At 49.2% G+C, this 17,602-nt stretch overlaps 1 protein-coding gene and 1 pseudogene across 1 annotated transcript; both read right to left on the reverse strand.

Annotated features, from left to right (window-relative positions):
• Window positions 1-4,659: 4,659 nt before the first annotated feature.
• On the reverse strand, window positions 4,660-5,159 carry LOC117093084 (60S ribosomal protein L39-like). Its single transcript, XM_033227713.1, has one exon. The coding sequence runs from the start codon at window positions 5,069-5,071 to the stop codon at window positions 4,916-4,918; it is 156 nt and encodes a 51-aa protein (XP_033083604.1). The 5' UTR covers window positions 5,072-5,159; the 3' UTR covers window positions 4,660-4,915.
• Window positions 5,160-6,686: 1,527 nt separating this feature from the next.
• LOC117093567 lies at window positions 6,687-7,421 on the reverse strand (annotated as a pseudogene).
• Window positions 7,422-17,602: the final 10,181 nt, after the last annotated feature.

A 17,602-nucleotide genomic window follows, 5' to 3' on the forward strand; every position in this document is an offset into this window, starting at 1 on the left:
GAGGCAGGAGAACGGCGTGAACCCAGGAGGCGGAGATTGCAGTGAGCATAGATCACGCCACCGCACTCCAGCCCTGGGCAACAGAGCAATACTGCGTCTCAAAAAAAAAAAAAAAAGACGTATAATAAAAGTGAATCTCCCTCCTTCCCAGGTCACCTAGCTGTCTCCCGTGTCAGAGATGTGCTGTACCTCTAAGTCCAGTCACCAAACACTTGCTGGCACCTCTGTGGGCCAGACACCAGCTGGGTATCGGGATCACATGGTACTTTTTCAAAATATGAGACTCAGGACCCTCATCAGACCTTTGGAGGCAGAATTTCTAAAATTGGAGCCAGCCTGTGGCTGGGTGTGTTGGCTCACACCTGTAATCCCAGCACTTTGGGAGGCCGAGGTGGGAGGATCACTTGAGCCCAGGAGTTGGAGACCAGCCTTATTAGGTGACATAGCAAGACTGTCTCTAAATAATTAAAAAATAAAAGTAAATAAAAAAATAAAATTGGAGCCCCAGTGTCTAGAATTTTTTTTTCAGACAGGGTCTCTGTCACCCAGGCCGGAGTGTAGTGGTACAAACTCAGCTCACTGCAGCCTCAGCCTCCTTGGCTCAAGCAATCCTCCAACCTCAGTTTCCAGAGTAGCTTGGACTATAGGTGTGTGCCACCATGGCTAGCTAATATTTGTATTTTTCATAGAGATGAGATTTCACCATGTTGCCCAGGCTGGTCTCGAACTCCTGAGCTCAAGCAATCCACCAGCCTCAACCTTCCAGACTGCTGGGATTACAGGCATGAGCCACCGTGTCTGGCCTAGATTTTTTTTTTTTTTTTTTAAGCCAACAACGTTTCTGTTGCTCACCTAGGCAGAGACCTCTCTACTCAGGATGCAACATCTAAACACCATTGCCATCTCTCCAGTACCAGACAGCCTGGTGGAGATGGGCCTGCAGCTGCACCCGTCACAGCCCCTGCTCACAGTGTGCAGACCGTACCCTGCACAGGGGATCCCGCCGAGGAGATGTGGGGCCTGAAATCCAGTCATACGCCACAACCAAGGCACATACTACATTCCCTCATCTTCCCAGGAGCAGGCACCACTTCCTAACTTACCATGTCACTTAATCAATACAAATACAGGGAGACCTGTGCTCTGCTGTGGGACACAGATAGGGGCTCCTCAGGATGTAGGCCCAGGGTGACTTCCTCTAGGAGATAATGCTTGGGCCAAGTTTGATTTAGGGAGTAGAAGCAAAGAAGATGCCTCTCTATTTACCTCCCAAACCCAGACTGCCCCACCCCACACCCTACCCCATGACTCCCTGTGGTTATCAAGGGCACCACCATTCTCCTGGCCACTGACAAGGACACTTTAATAACAGTACACATTGGCCAGGCACGGTGGCTCACACCTGTCATCCAGGGACTTTGGGAGGCCGAGGTGGGTGGATCACCTGAGGTCAGGAGTTTGAGACCAGCCTGGCCAACATGGTGAAACCCCATCTCAGCTAAAAATACAAAAATTAGCCAGGCGTGGTGGTGGGTGCCTGTAATCCCAGCTATTTGGGAGGCTGAGGCAGGAGAATTGCTCGAATCTGGGAGGCGGAGGTTGCAGTGAGCCAAGTTCACACCATTGCCCTCCAGCCTGGGCAACAAGAACAAGACTGTGTCTCAAAAAAAATAAATAAAAACCAGTGCACGTCAAGAAGTCCCTAGGGGACAGCTGGGGCATAAGGAGGTGTCAGCCATACATGAGACCAGCATGCCTGCCCTGGGCTGCTTGGGGTTGACCAGCTTGGTGTCCAGAAGTGCCTGCTGGAGGGAGTCACTGTGCAGGAAACTTGTGCTCTTGGAAGATCTCCTGAGAGGCCCTGCAAAGCCAGAGTCCCTCGTAGCAAGTTGGATCAATGCTATCAAAGTGTGGCTCGGGGATTGCTGCCAGCACACAAATTTTTACTGGTCTGCAACGAGGTAAGTACAGAAATTGAAAGTAAGCATTTAGAAACTTTTATGACAATTTTACAAGGTCTTGTCAAATGCTATTAAAACGAAGCTGAGGCTAGAATTTCCTTTTTCATTTTTTTCTATTTAAACAAATTATTGTAGTAAAATATAGATAACATAAATGTACCATTTTAGCCATTTTTGAGCATACAATTTAGAAGTGCTTTCACAATATTGTGTAACCACTAGTGTTACATAGTATATATTTTTAAAATTTTACAAAAGCATAAGTTAGCAGCAGATTAAACTTTTTTTCTTAAATTGAGCTTGAGAAGCTCTGGTCTAAATGGTAACCCATGGGGAAGCCTTGACAGTTTGGAGGCTCCTAATTGAGTCCATTGCTTGGCTTTTTTCCCCAAATCATGGAGTGGAGTTAGGTCCCAGAGAATGGCGTGGGCTGAGGCCCAGGCTCCCTCCCGGGTTAGAAAACTGGGCAGACGGGCATCACCCATGAAGGGAGGCCAGCCAGGCACTGCACAGCCTGGGGCAGTGCTGTCCTGTGTGCCTGGGCCAGGAAGGCTGGGTGAGAGACCCCGGGGGCGTTTGGTTTAGAGGCCCAGCAGGCCTTCCTTCTAACTCAGTGTAGGGAGGCGGTTGTTTAGAATCACAAAAATCTCAGCTTCAGCTGGGAGAACCCTCAGCGGCTCAGCCGTGGTGGCATCTACCCTCCTTGTTTAAAGAAGGAATCTGAGGTAAGAGAGAAAGGACTGGTTTGAGGTTGTAACCAGTTAGTGATGTAGTGATGGTCTCAAATACAGGCCTTTTAGTTCCTAGGCAGAAGCAGGGCAGAGATTTTTTTTTTTTTTTTTTTTTTTTTTAAAGACAGAGTCTTGCTCTGTCTCCCAGGCTGGAATGCAGTGGCGCAATCCCAGCTCACTGCAGCCTCTGCCTCCTGGGGTTTAAGCTATTCTCCTGCCTCAGCCTCCTGAGTAGCTGGGATTGCAGGTGCCCCACCACCATGCCCAGCTAATTTTTGGGCCCGGCCCTGAATGAATCCTTAAAACAATCTTGGGAAGTAAATACTATTATTTTTTATCCCATTTTATAGATGAGGAAACTGAGGTTCAGAGAGAGTTAGGTCACTTATCCGCTGCTAATCAGAGGCAGAGCCAGCAGGCTGCTTGCTCTCTCAATGCCATTTTCCAGATGGCACGGTCCCATTCTGGCCTGAATTCAGGGGGCTCGATATGGCAGTGCCTGTGCTCACCTCTTTCCAGTTTTTTCCAAATGGTCTGTGACTCGGCCCCCGGATATGCTTGCCTAGCAGGATCTCCTGGGCTGCCGGGTCTGTCCCGCAGACCCTGGCTGACTGATGATGAAATGAGTAGTCAGACACGTATGCAGTGTAACCGCAGCTAAATGACTGCCTGGCTCTAGTGGCCAGAGAGCAGCCCCCAGAAGCTGGAGCTGCTTGCTTTTACTCCATGCAGGCACAATGCCGAAAACCTGGAGCCCACACAACCTGTAGGCAATTAACATTTATTCTTCCCCTTTAGGGGAACTTCATGTGCAGATAATCAAAGGTCAGTTTCTGGTCAACATAAGTAAACAAGCCTGTTTAAGATAAATTCCCCCACACTCCCTTGTACCTACTCCTCGCCCTCTGCCTCAGAGTTGTAGAACAGCTGGCTTCAGCCGTTCTCTCCTGGAGCTTTGCAGAGCCCTCTGATCTTTCAGAGGGCCTGCTTCTTTTCCCTATAGTTTGTCCCACCACTCTGGTCTCCTACACTGAGCAATCAGGGAAGAGGGTTGGGATGTTGGTTCCAGTTTCTGACATACCTCATGTGTTGCATTCCCTACCCCAAGTTCCTTCCTCTCCTTTCTCTTTAGACCTCCAAGAGCTAGAAGTTTCCCTAAGAGACCACCCAAAACAAACCTCTCCATCCATGTATTCATTGAATGAATACACAGTCCTACTTACCAGGCAGTGTTAGGGCCTGAGGAGACAGCGATGAACACGGCAGACAAGGTCTCAGCCCTTGTTTACATCCTGGGGGAGGAGACAGACTATAAAAGAGATTCGGATGAGTGCTGTCAGGATGAAAAGGGTAATATAACAGACAATGACTGTGGGCAGGGGCAGTGTGTTCCTGGCAAAGGGAACTGCTAGTGCCAAGGCCTGAGGGCAGGAACTAGCAGGTATGAGGAAAGCGCCTAAGTGAGGCCCTCTTGGCTGGATGAGGTGGGCAAGGGGGACCCCATGCAAGGAGGTGCTCAGGGTCCAGCTGTGTAGCCTGGGGCCAGGGGGAGGGTTTGATTATAGTCTGCATGATGCAAAGCTTCAAAGGGCTTTAAGGTGGGAGTGATGTGATCAGATTACTTGTGTAACGAATTCTTCAGCCACCAGGAGGAGAATGGATGGTGAGGAGAGCCGGAGTGCACAAGGGAGAGAGATGAGAGTGGTTTGGACAGTGAGGTGGAGGGTCATGGTCAGATTCAGGATCCAGATCATGGTGAAGCTAACAGGAACTGTTGGACTGGATGTGGGCATGGAGTGAGGGCTGACTCTTGGACTTTTCACTTGGGGAGTTGAGTGAAGGGAGGTGCCATCTACTCAAACGAAGAAGCCTGGAGAAGGAGTAGGTGTAGGGGGATGGGTAGAGGGGAACAATGGTTTCATTTGGCCATGATGGCAGACCTTGCTGGCTGCTCTCCAGGACTGAGCCTCTCCTCCCTTATAACAGAAACCTGAAAAGTGTTTCATTTTGTTATTGTTGTTGTTGTTTTTGAAATGAAAGGTCTCACATATTTATTACTGAACCCAGCCACCCAACGCATTCATAACAGATTCAGAAAGGAAAAATATATTCCCAATAAAATGTCTAACTCTCCAGATAATGGTGACGTTTTCAGCTTGATACGGCAATGTGATTGTGACCTTCAGACAGCATAAATGTGTGTGCCATCTCACGTGCGGTTCCTTATAGACCCAGCTTGGTTCTTCTCCGATGTCTCCTTTTGGAGTTGTCCCTGATCTTATTGCCAGTTTTCATCCGAATCCACTGGGAAATGGAACGATTTTGCTTTTGTTTCTTGGCCAGGAATTGCTTAATCCTGAAAGTCTTGTGAGAAGACATGGCAAGAAGCGGAGTCAAGCACACACCATGATGGCAGAGAAAGGAAGAGAGGGGCCATTGTTATTGCTGTTTTTTTTTTTTTTTTTTTTTTTTTTTTTTTTTTTGAGGCAGAGTCTCGCTCTGTCGCCCAGGCTGGAGTGCAGTGGCGCGATCTCGGCTCACTGCAAGCTCCGCCTCCTGGGTTCACGCCATTCTCCTGCCTCAGCCTCCTGAGTAGCTGGGACTACAGGCGCCCGCCACCACGCCCGGCTAATTTTTTGTATTTTTTTTTTTTAGTAGAGACGGGGTTTCACCATGGTCTCGATCTCCTGACCTTGTGATCCGCCCGTCTCGGCCTCCCAAAGTGCTGGGATTACAGGCGTGAGCCACCGCGCCCGGCCGTTATTGCTGTTAAGTACTCACCTGTCTGGCTCCTTCTTGTACCTTCTGCCCTTTTCCCATCCTCCTTTTTCCTGGAACAGAAATGTGATACCTAGAAGTACAGCAGCCATCTTGTGATCATCAGGGTAAAAGTCACATAATGGCTGGGACAGGGAGATGGATACATCCTGGGTCCTTGATAATATCATTGAGCTGACATACCAGTCTAGGCAAGTTGGTCATTTTACTTGTTTAAGCCACTGTTTTTGAGCCACCACATCAGGCCCTTTGTGGCTTTTCATTGCTTGCTGCTGAATGAAGTCATAGCTGATGGAGTCATGTTGAGTTCAAGATTTTTGGAGGAGAGACGTGGGTCTAGGGAAGGAGAAGGAAGTTACCCCTATACACTGAGCTAGCCAACCCAGAGTTCAGTCATTTATTCATTCAAGAAATATTTATTGAGGACCTACTGTGCACCAGGAACTATCCCAGGTGCCGAGAATTTAGCAGCAAATAAAGCAAAGATCCCCGCTCTTGAGGAGTTTGCATTCTGCTGTAATCAAGAAGCCAGCCTGACTTCTGGGCAATTGCATTTCATTTAATCCCAAGGGTGGTGGGGTTTGAGGTATGAACACGTGATGGTGGTCAGGCATGGCATGTCTATTCCCACAGCCCTCCTCACCCACTCGTGATGTTAGCAAATCAAAATGGTCAACATATTTCTCCAGTGTTTTCTAGGAGCCAGGCACTGTGCTGTATTCTACCTCTGAGGGAGGTGTTCTGATTATCCCCATGTTCTAGGAAGGTTAAGAAAGCGGCTCTAGTCACAGAGCTAACCAGCGGTTGTGCTAGATTTAAACCCAGGGCTTTCTGACTCCAGAAATGCACTGACCCCCTCCACCCCCGGGCAACCTCTTTAAAAAAAAAAAAACAAAAACCAAGGGCCAGGCGTGGTGGCTCACACCTGTAATCCCAGCACTTTGGGAGGCTGAGGTGGGTGGATCACGAGGTCAAGAGATCGAGACCAGCCTGGCTAACATGATGAAACCCCGTCTCTACTAAAAATACAAAAATTAGCCGGGCATGGTGTCACGCACCTGTAGTCCCAGCTACCCGGGAGGCTGAGGCAGGAGAATTGCTTGAACCCAGGAGGCGGAGGTTGCAGTGAGCCGAGATTGCACCACTGCACTCCAGCCTGGCGACAGAGCAAGACTCAGTCTCAAAAAAACAAAACAAAAAAACACATCTTTATTGTCTAGAAATGTATATTTTCAAAATTTCCCACAAAAGATGCTGCTCTCTCATTTCCCCCATTTTCTTCCTTTTCTTCCATACCTCTACTATAAAGGACATTTTTATACTGTATTAAAACTTCACCCAGACATCCAGACGGCTCTCCACCTATGTATTCCTCTTATTTGCAAGCTGCATGTTCATGTAGCCATCTAAGATGCCAGATAGCCCTTGTACTCCATTCCCCACTTCATTTCAGCATCACCGGCTTTCTTGTTAACCCACTGAGGAAAGCTTTGGGATTGAGGGGTAGACTTACTGTAACTATGGGCAAATGCTGCAGGCTCCTAGACAACCTCTTGGCCCCTTTTGCTGTACCCCTTTTTGTCATTGTTTAACAAACCATTTCCTGATTTCCCCTTTCTCCTTGCTTTGGAAAGGGACAATGTATCTTGTTCATTCCCGTGGTCCAGGCACCTGAGTGAAGGCCTGGCACCCTTCATTCCTCCATCCTACTTTTTAGGAAGCTTTCTCTATGCTGAGTGCTGGGAATATAGACAAGCCACAGAACAAGACACACAGCCGGGGAGGGAAACAGGTAATTAACAGGTGTCACAGTGTAATGGGTCTGGTAGGATAATCAGAGGGACCAACCTTTCCTTGGTACAGGAAAGGGCATCCAAGTCAGACCAGGGTGGTGGGGACCAGTCAAGGAGAGCTGCCTGGAGGAGTTGACACCTGAGCTGAGTCCCAGATGAGAAGCAGGAGTTGAGCAGGTAAATAAAAACAGTGGGGCCAGGCACGGTGGCTCACGCCTATAATCTCAGCACTTTGGAAGGCCGAGGCAGGTGGATCATGAGGTCAAGAGATCGAAACCATTCTGGCTAACATGGTGAAACCCCTCTCCTTAAAATACAAAACTATTAGCTGGGCATGGTGGTGCGCATCTGTAGTCCCGGCTACTCAGGAGGCTGAGGCAGGAGAATCTCTTGAACCTGGGAGACAGAGATTGCAGTGAGCTGAGATCGCACCACTGCATTCCAGCCTGGGCAACAGAGCGAGACTCCGTCCCCCACCAAAAAAAAAAAAAAAAAAAAAAGCGGTGGGGGTGTTCCAGACAAAGGGAGCAGCACATGGAGGGTGGAGAGAGGCGAGATGGCAGCATGTGAGCATGGCTGGACTGTGGGTGGAGGCACACTCATCTCCCACTAAGGAGTCCTGCCTGGGCATCCTAGAACGCTGGGGCCAGAAGGATCTTTAATCATCAACAAATCCAACGTCCTCCTTTTCCAAATGAGGCCCAGAGAGGAGAAGCCATTTTTCCAAGGTCACATAGAAAGCTAACGATGGAGAATAGACTCAAACTCACTGCACTGCCTGAGTTTTGGATTTTCTTTTTTTTTCTTCGATTCCCTCCCTCTGCCTTTCCCACCCACGGTCCTCCAATTCATATTTCTCATGTGCCTACTTTGCACCAGCCCAAGTACCCTGAGCTCCCTGCCCTAGAATCTTAGGCTTCCGGAGCCTAGGTCATCACCACCTCCTCCTATCAAACCTCCTCCCCACACCCTGTTCCTGCCTGATCTTTCCTACACATTAAAAAATCCAGATGCCTAGGTTGCTTCCCATACCAACAAGATGGAATGTCTGGGGGCGGGGGCCAGGTGTCAGTAATTTTTTTTTTTTTTTTTTGAGGCAGAGTCTCGCTCTGTCGCCCGGACTGGAGTGCAGTGGCCAGATCTCAGCTCACTGCAAGCTCCGCCTCCCGGGTTTACGCCATTCTCCTGCCTCAGCCTCCCGAGTAGCTGGGACTACAGGCGCCCGCCACCTCGCCCGGCTAGTTTTTGTATTTTTAGTAGAGACGGGGTTTCACCATGTTAGCCAGGATGGTCTCGATCTCCTGACCTCGTGATCCACCCGTCTCGGCCTCCCAAAGTGCTGGGATTACAGGCTTGAGCCACCACACCCGGCCAGGTGTCAGTAATTTTTAAAGACCCCTGGATGATTCCATCGGTAGCAAAGTTTGAGAACCACTGTTTTAGCCTTGATGAAGGGCCCCTCCACCTCCTGTCCCTTGGCCTCTAGGTTGCAGATGACCTGGTGATGTTTCTTTTTCTTTCAGATGTACTTCTGGACTCAGGGGTCTGGGCCCCAGCACAGGTCTCTGCTGAGCAATCTTGTCTCTGCTCTGTTCCTGCCCTTTGTCCAGCCCTGGGCCTCCAATCTGCATTGATTACCTGGTCTGACCTATCTCACCATCACTAGGTACTTAATAAATATTTGCTGTTGATGATGGCAATGACCTTGAGACTGATGAATAGTCTGGCCAAGAGGATCCTTGATGTAGAAGATAGAAAAAGCCTTTGGGGTCAGGCAGACTTGGATTCTAATACCAGCGAGTTGTGCTTGCTGTGTCTGAGCCTCAGTTTCTCATCTGTGAAGAGGAGGTAGCAGGAATGAAAATGCCTGCCTTGCAGTTTGTTGTAAGGGCACACACTGCCAATGTAAGAGAGATCAGCAGCTCGCAGACCAGTTGCTCTGGGAGCAGACCACTCTCACGCTGATGGTAGGGAACTATTTTTGTACATGGCAAGTGGGACCTTAGGAAGGAAGGCAACTGTGAGGCTTCTGAGAAGGACCCTACACAAAGGAGTTTCCTCCCAGGGCACGTGAATGGAGAGGGTGGCAGAAGCCTATGGGCAGGGGTCACAGGGATCAGCTACAGAGTGCCACCACCCTTCCTGGGGAATGCAGGGCAAGGTCCCTGGTGGGAATTTTCCTGGGAAGCCAGAGAAGCACCCCATGAAGACAGAATCAACATTTGGGTACCTTCAGTACCCAGAGGCAGCAATGCCAACTACAACCACACTCCGCATAGATTCTCTGATCTCTTCCTCCTTCATGGCACCAGCCCTGGGGAACCAGCATGGTGGGGAAATAATGAAGCTGGAATACAACCACTTATAGACTTCACAACCTCCTCCTGTAGATACCAAAGGGATTTTAGGAACACATTTTATTTCTCACCTGAGCAAGAAAAGCTACAGGAGCATCTCAAGCAGGGGGCAGGAGTCTCCAGAGGAGTTCAAGGGGCTCTGGCAAGAAAAATCAAGCGGCTGCGTTCAAGAACTGGCTCCCCTGGCAATTGTATTACGAAGCCCATGTGTGCTGGGTGCCGGTGAAATTGCTGTCAAATGCCTGTGCGGCCTTGGCAAGGCCCTTTATTTCTCTGGGTCTCCATTTCTCTAGCTGTGAAATGACTGTTCTAAAAGAGCCCTGCCGGACTTTGGCAGTCTGTAAGAAGACCTGAGTTCTCCTCTCAGTTCCAAGCAGGAAAATTAAATGTATCCTGAGCCCAGAGCCTGCAACAAACTCGGCAGCCTCAGGAAGTCAGGCAGTGAAGTCCAAAAAATGATCTCTTCTGTATAGGGAGGAAATAAAAATTTCAAAATTTGTAGTTTGAAAATGTCAGTTGCTATGTTAATTTTTATATTACTATTTTTTCCATTTCCTGGTAATGACATGCTATGTTATCCTTATTTATTTATTTATTTGTTAGAGATGGGGTCTCGCTTTGTCGCCCAGGCTGCAGTGTAGTGGCACTACTATAAGCTCACCACTGTCTGAAATTCCTGGGCTCAAGTGAACCTCCCACCTCAGCCTCAGCAGCTGGGACTAAAGGCACATAATACCACGCCCAGCTAATATTTAAATGTTTTATAGAGACTGTGTCTCACCTTGTTGCCCTGGCTGTTCTCCAACTCCCGGCTTAAGCAATCCTCTGATCTCAGCCTCCCATGTTCTTTTTTAAACAGCTTCTTTAGAGCACAACTTACATACCATAAAGTTCACCTCTTCTAAAAATGTACGTTGCGCCAGGCGCGGTGCCTCGCGCCTGTAATCCCAGCACTTTGGGAGGCCAAGGAGGGCTAAGCATGAGGTCAGGAGATCGAGACCATCTTGGCTAACATGGTGAAACCCTGTCTCTACTAAAAATACAAAAAATTAGCCGGCGTGGTGGCACGCACCTGTAGTCCCAGCTACTTGGAGGCTGAGGCGGGAGAGTGGCATGAACCCGGGAGGCGGAGCTTGCGGTGAGCCGAGATCGCGCCACTGCACTCCAGCCTGGGTGACAGAGCGAGACTCCGTCTCAAAACAAAACAAAACAAAAAGAAACAACAAAAAAAGTGTACATTGCGATGACTTTTAGCAAATTTACAGGGTTTTGCAACCATTACCTCAATCTAATTTTATTTATTTATTTATTTATTTATTTATTGAGATGGAGTTTCACTCTTGTTGCCCAGGCTGGAGTGCAATGGCATGATCTCGGCTTCCTGCAACCTCTGCCTCCCAGGTTCAAGTGATTCTCCCGCTTCAGCCTCCCAAGTAGTGGGGATTACAGGCACCTGCCACCATGCCTAGCTAAAATTTTTTTGTATTTTTAGTAGAGATGGGGTTTCGCCATGTTGGCCAGTCTGGTCTCGAACTCTTGACCTCAGTTGGTCCACTCGCCTCATTCTCCCAAAGTGCTGGAATTACAGGCGTGAGCCACTGCGCCTGGCCCTATTATTATTATTTTTTTCTTAGAGACAGAGTATGGCTTTGTCACCCAGGCTGGAGCACAGTAGTGCAATCATAGCTGACTGCAGCCTTGAACTCCTGGGCTCAAGCAGTCCTCCCGCCTCAAGTCCTCCACCTCAGGCTTGCACTACCATGCCCAGCTAATTAAGGTGACATTTAAATAGACCTGAGGGAAGTGAGGAGCTGCTGCTGTTTGGAGTTGTGTGACCCGAGCCAGGCACAGGGCCCTGCACTTAGGAGGGCCCCATGCTGGATGTCAGCTCTGCTGTCCCTATCTTGAAGTGCTTAATTTTTATTTATTTAATTTTATTTTATTTTTGACAGAGTTTCGCTCTTGTTGCCCAGGCTGGAATGCAATGGCACGATCTCGACTCATGGCAACCTCCACCTCCTGAGTTCAAGTGATTCTCCTGCCTCAGCCTCCTGAGTAGCTGGGACTACAGGCATGCGCCACCATGCCCGACTATTTTTGTATTTTTATTAGAAACAGGGTTTCTCCATGTTGATCAGGCTGATCTCGAACTCCTGACCTCAGGTGATCCGCCTGTCTCGGCCTCCCAAAGTGCTGGGATTACAGGTGTGAGCCGCCATGTCCGGCCTGAAGTTCTTAATTTTTGTGTACATTTTCACTGTGTACAGGGTATGTGGCCAGTCCTCCTGAGGCCAAATGAGTTCCAGGCAGAAGGAACACCAAGTGCAAAGCTCACAGAGTGGGCAGGTGTTGACATCTGGAGTAGGAAAGGAGGCCACAGTTGGCTTCTCCTCTCTTTCTGCCCTTTGCCCTTTCATCTCCTCCCCAGCTGCCCACTGTGGTTCTGGCACCTCCAGGGCTGATGCAGGAGGGAGAGGGAAGAGGTTCCGGAGTTAAGAAGGGTCTGACTCCTGGGTACTATCTTGAGCAAGCGTTGATGCTTTCTGGGCTTGGCAGGGGTTTAAAGCTGATGCTCGGCCCGGTGCAGTGGCTCAAGCCTGTAATTCCAGCAATTTGGGAGGCTGAGGTGGGTGGATCACCTGAGGTCAGGAGTTCGAGACCAACCTGACCAACATGGTGAAACCACCATCTCTACTATAAGTACAAAAAATTAACCGATGTGGTGGTGCGCGGCTGTAATCCCAGCTACTTGCGAGGCTGAGGTGGGAGAATAGCCAAAATTGCACCACTGCACTCCAGCCTGGGCGACAAAGTGAGACTCTGTTTCAAACAAACAAAAAGCTGATGCTCTTTCTTGTTTGGGGGGTGGGAGAAGCACTTTCATGGAAGTTCTGGTCTGGCTCCCACCGCAAAGCCTGGGACAGAGACTTATGTGGCAGAGTTTGTATGGGAGGTGATCCCAGAATGTCGAGTGAAACAGGAAGGAGGTTGCTGCTTTAGGTAATGGAGTCCAGATTCCAGGAAACCCAATGGACAGACAGAACGAGTTGTCTTCTTTTGGACCAGAATCCGGGGTTTCCTCAACTGCTCCCACATCCCACTGGGTGTCAGCTGCGTGCGCCTCTAGTCTACATCTAAGCTAGTGGGCTGAGCAGCCCTCCCAACTTCAGAGGGAGCCCTGAGGCAGAAAGGAGAGGAATGCCAGGTGGGCGAGTGGGGTGGGGCTGGTGTCAGCATGTGTGGCACAGTCCCCACTGCAGAGGCTGACCTGAGCTAGACTGAGAAGCTGTGACCTGGCACACTCTTATGCCTACGGCCCTGGGGGTGGTCGCTGCGGGGTTTCCTGGCTGCACCCTTGTGGAAGGTGGATAGGTCTCCACCAGCCAGGTGCTCATGATGACCCTCAATTCCAGGATATCCCAGATGCCTCCAGCTTCTTCGTGCTGAGGCCTCACGCCACCAGAGGAGACCTTCCTGGGATCTGGAGCCGAGGCCGCCCCAGGCAGACTCTCTCTCCTGTGGCCACCCGTGTGTGCGGTGCCCTCTGGCCGCAGCCCTCTACTCTACCGCCTCAGGGGGCTTCAGGCAGTCCTTTCTCTTTGGCTTCTCAGGCAAGAGTCAGACACCAGGTCACAAGGTCCCAGGGCACACCCAGCACCTCTCTGACTGGTCTCCTGGAAGGCCCGTCCCTGGGCTTGAAATGAGAGGGAAACCACCCCCTCCCACCCAACTTTCTACCCCTGCTTTCCTAATGTCATCTGCCACCACCAGGTCCCCTGTGCACCAGCCCCAGAGCATGACGAGGCCCCATTCCCTAAGCTTACCCCTCCCCTCGCACCACTGTGCTCTGGACATGCTGTTCCCTTTGCCTGGAAAGTCCTTTCCCCTCCTCAGGACTTGGTGAACTCCTCCTCATTCTGTGAGACTCATCCTAGGAGGCCATAAAGCAGTGAATCTGTTTTGGAAATCAGTCCTGCTCCACCATGCTCCCACTGCACTGTGTTCACACTGCCCTGTGCTCCTACTACACCATGCTCCCATTGCCCTGTGCTCCCACTGCCCTGTACTCCCATTGCCCTGTGCTCCCGCTGCCTTGTGCTCCCGCTGCCCTGTGCTCCCATTGCTCAGTGTTCCCGCTGCACTGTGCTCCTGATGTCCTGTACTCCCGCTGTGGAGTAAAGAATTGAAATAGAGTAATACTTGGCATTTCTTGAGCAGTTACTATATGCCAGGCATTGTAAGCCCTTTCCTTCTGTGATTCCATTCGCTCCTCATGCCAACTCTATGAGGTGGATATCATGACCCTGCTTTTGAGTTGAGGAGACTAGTGTCAGGCGGGGTTATAAAACTTACCAAGATCACAAAGACCTGGTACACGGTAGAGTTCAAGTGTGAACCCAGGCAGAAGACACCCACGTGCTTCACTGCTTTGCTGCCTCTAGTGAATGGTGGCCTTGTTTTGGGGGAAAAGAAAAGAAGGTGTCGGGGACAGCTCAGGCCCCACACATTTATTGTTTCTCTTGCTTTAGGTCCACTGAAACCCTTACTGATGCTCTCCCAGCTCAGAGCCTGACTCCTTTTGGTCTCTGAGCTGATGGTCTCCCAGGTCAGAGCCTTTTGAGTCCTTTCAGGTACTGGACTTAGGTCTGCCCAGAAATCCAGGCTCGCTGGAGAATTTGATCTACTTGGGGCTGAGCCTGGTAGCTGGAAGGGCAGCCAGATGATGCACAGGCTACCCACAAGGCTCCCTTTCAGGGCTCAGAGCTCACAGGGTTATAGGGGTCCAGGCTTCTGGAGCCATGTATCATTGGGCCTTACCTAGATGGCCAGAATGCTGTCAGACTGCCCAGACTGGGCTGGGGAGGGCAGGGCAGGGCAGGGAGGCACCTGGACTGGGGAAAGAAGTTGAGCAGAGCAGGACAGAGAAAGAAGTGCCCCTGCCTGCAGCTTCCCTGCTTGATATCAGCACCGTGGAGCAGATAAGAGTAGGCTTGGATCCAGGTCCACCACTAGCCAACTGGGTGGCCTTGGGCAAGTAGCATTCTCCCAGGCCTGTTTCCTCATCCACAGACGAACATATTGGCAGAACAGCCTCATGGACCTTCAGCACATAAAAGGGGCTTTGCATCCAGCCATAACTGTCCACTGTCTTTACTTCCACTATTTTATCCTTCAGCTCTCAAATAGCCACAGCCTAGTTTCATGCAAAGTGAATTCTCTCCCACAAGCACACCTCCAGATCCACGTCCCAGAACCTGAATACCTCTGGAGCTGTGTGACCTGGGACACGAAATATCTCCTCTCTGGGCCTCAGTTTTTCTATCATAAAATAGGGATTGTAGGGGCAGAAAGGGTAATCTCTTTCCCCTCTATCATAAGGGTCATGGCTAACACGCCTGTAACAAAGACAAGTTAACAAGAAAGAAGTATGACAAATTGATTATAGTTGTATGTGGCACAGAGCCTTCAGAATGAGGACCCAAAGACATGGGGGAAACTGTCCATTTTTATGCTTAGGTTTAATGGAGTATGGACAGCTGTGGAGAAATATGACTGGACAAAAAGGGCATGTTCTAATGCTAATAAGAGACAGAGTGAGGAAGCCCAGCAAGACCTGTCTGTCCAGATTCTTCCTGGCCTTTCTGTGCAGCATTCCTCCCTCCTGGGTATGGGGCAGGACCCTTCTGGAATAAGGGTCTTAATTCCCCTCCCTCCCTCCCTTCCTTCCTTCCTGATGGAGTCTAGCTCTGTTGCCCAGGCTGGAGTGCAGTGGTACAATCTCAGCTCACAGCAACTTCCACCTCCTGGATTCAAGCAATTCTCCTGCCTCAGCCTCCTGAGTATCTGGGATTACAGGCACCTGCCACCATGCCCAGCTAATGTTTATATTTTTAGGAGAGACGGGGTTTCATCATGTTGGCCAGGCTGGTCTCGTACTCCTAACCTTGTGATCCACCCACCTCAGGCTCCCAAAGTGCTGGGATTACAAGTGTGAGCCACCATCCCCAGCCAAGGGTCTTAATTTCTTTATGGCCACCTGTTACACAAAAAGACTGGGGCGGGGTAGGGGTGGGAGGCAGGAAAGTTAGAGCAATATATATAATATATATTTTATATAATATATATTTTAGTAGAGTATATTTAGTAGAGTAAATTTAGTATATTTATAACATATTAATAATACATCTCTACTAAAAATATATATATAAAATATATATATATTATATATATTAGAGATGGAGTCTCACTGTCACCAGGCTGGAGTGCAGTGTTGCGATCTAGGCTCACTGCAACCTCCACCTCCTGGGTTCAAGCGATTCTCCTGCCTCAGCCTCCTGAGTAGCTGGGACTACAGGTGTGTGCCACCACACCCAGCTAATTTTTGTATTTTTAGTAGAGACGGGGTTTTACCATGTTGGCCAGGATGATCTCAATCTCTTGACCTTGTGGTTCGTTCGCCTCGGCCTTCCAAAGTGCTGGGATTACAGGTATGAGCCACTGCGCCCGGCCTGGAGCAGTATTTTTAGGTGTAATGCCTGGCTTTGGGGGAAAAGGGTTCTAGTTTCTATGACCTGCACTGGGGAAGAGATATTCTAGTTTCTATGGCTTAGGGGTCAGAGACAGGAGGGCAGGACAGAGACTACTTTTGAGTCTGCTTTTTTCTTTTTTTTTTTTTTTGGAGACAGAGTCTCACTTTCTTGCCCAAGCTGGAATGCAGTGGCGCTATCTCAGCTCACTACAACCTCCGCCTCCCAGGTTCAAGCGATTCTCCTACCTCAGCCTCCTGAGTAGCTGGGATTACAGGTGTGTGCCACCACGCCCAGCTAATTTTTGTATTTTTAGTAGAAATGGGGTTTCACCATGTTGGCCAGGCTGGTCTCAAACACCTGGCCTCAAGTGATCCACCCACCTCAGCCTACCAAAGTGCTGGGATTACAGGAGTTTGCTTTTTCTTTTCTTTTCTTTTCTTCTTTTTCCTTTTTTTTTTTCTTTCCTTCCATCCATCCATCGAGTGCAGTAGTGAGAAGGGGTGAAGAGTCGAACAAGGAGTTTGGTCTGTAACTGACTGAACAATGAAACTGAGATAATTCACTACTTTTGGAAGAGACTGAGGCTGCTTCTTAGGCCCTCACTTTGGGGACTTTGGTGTATTATTTTCTGAGCCCCTACAGGATCATCACACTCACCTCAAAGGAATGCATGAAGGTTAAATGAGATAACAGAAAAATCTCTTGTCACCTCTCTGAGCCTCAGCTTCCCAATTTATAAAATGGGTTAATTATCGTATGTATTTTATAGAGCTGTCTGGATCAAAGGAGGTAGTCACTGTAACCATTTAGTGCACCGATTGGCACATGGCAAGAAATTAACAAACTGTAGCTTTCGAAAGGAGCCCAGCATGGAGCAGGTGTTCCAAAAATGAAGGCTGAGTCCAAGTCACCTTCCAAGTTTTTAATTTTTATTCACGATAACAGAATATATTCTATTATGCAGAATATCTTCTCCATAATGTCCTTGTTTTCATTGTCTGTTCTCTATCAGCTCTAAATGAAGATGTTCTATGCTATTCTTCCTATTCATGCATGTAACAGATTTAACTAATTCTTATGGGTTTGTCTGAACCTGTTGAAGGAGAGACCGGTTTCATGCTATTAAGATTACATAACTAGCCTTCCTCCCTCCCACCCTCCCTCCCTTCCTTTCCTTCTTTCTCTCTCCCTTTCCTCCCCTCCTTTCTTTTCCCTTTCCCTTTCCTTTCCTTTCCACGGGGTCTGTCAACCAGGCTGGAGTGCAGTGCTACAATCATGTCTCTCTGTAACCTGGAACTCCTGGGTTCAACCAATTCTCCCACCTTGGCCTTCCAAAGTGCTGGGATTACAGGCATGGGCCACCTTGCCTGGCCTGACTATATTAATTTCAAATATAATAGAGAAATATATCTTCCTCTAGGACTTTGCAGTGGACAAAGACCCTTCATGCCC

Source organism: Trachypithecus francoisi, unplaced genomic scaffold (genome assembly GCF_009764315.1).
Source record: "Trachypithecus francoisi isolate TF-2019V2 unplaced genomic scaffold, Tfra_2.0 Lachesis_group12, whole genome shotgun sequence".
NCBI classification, from domain to species: Eukaryota; Metazoa; Chordata; class Mammalia; order Primates; family Cercopithecidae; genus Trachypithecus; species Trachypithecus francoisi.

What these genes read in the sequence shown, in the direction of transcription:
- LOC117093084 (XM_033227713.1), bottom strand. Translation starts at nt 5,071, where the DNA reads ATGTCTTCTCACAAGACTTTCAGGATTAAGCAATTCCTGGCCAAGAAA.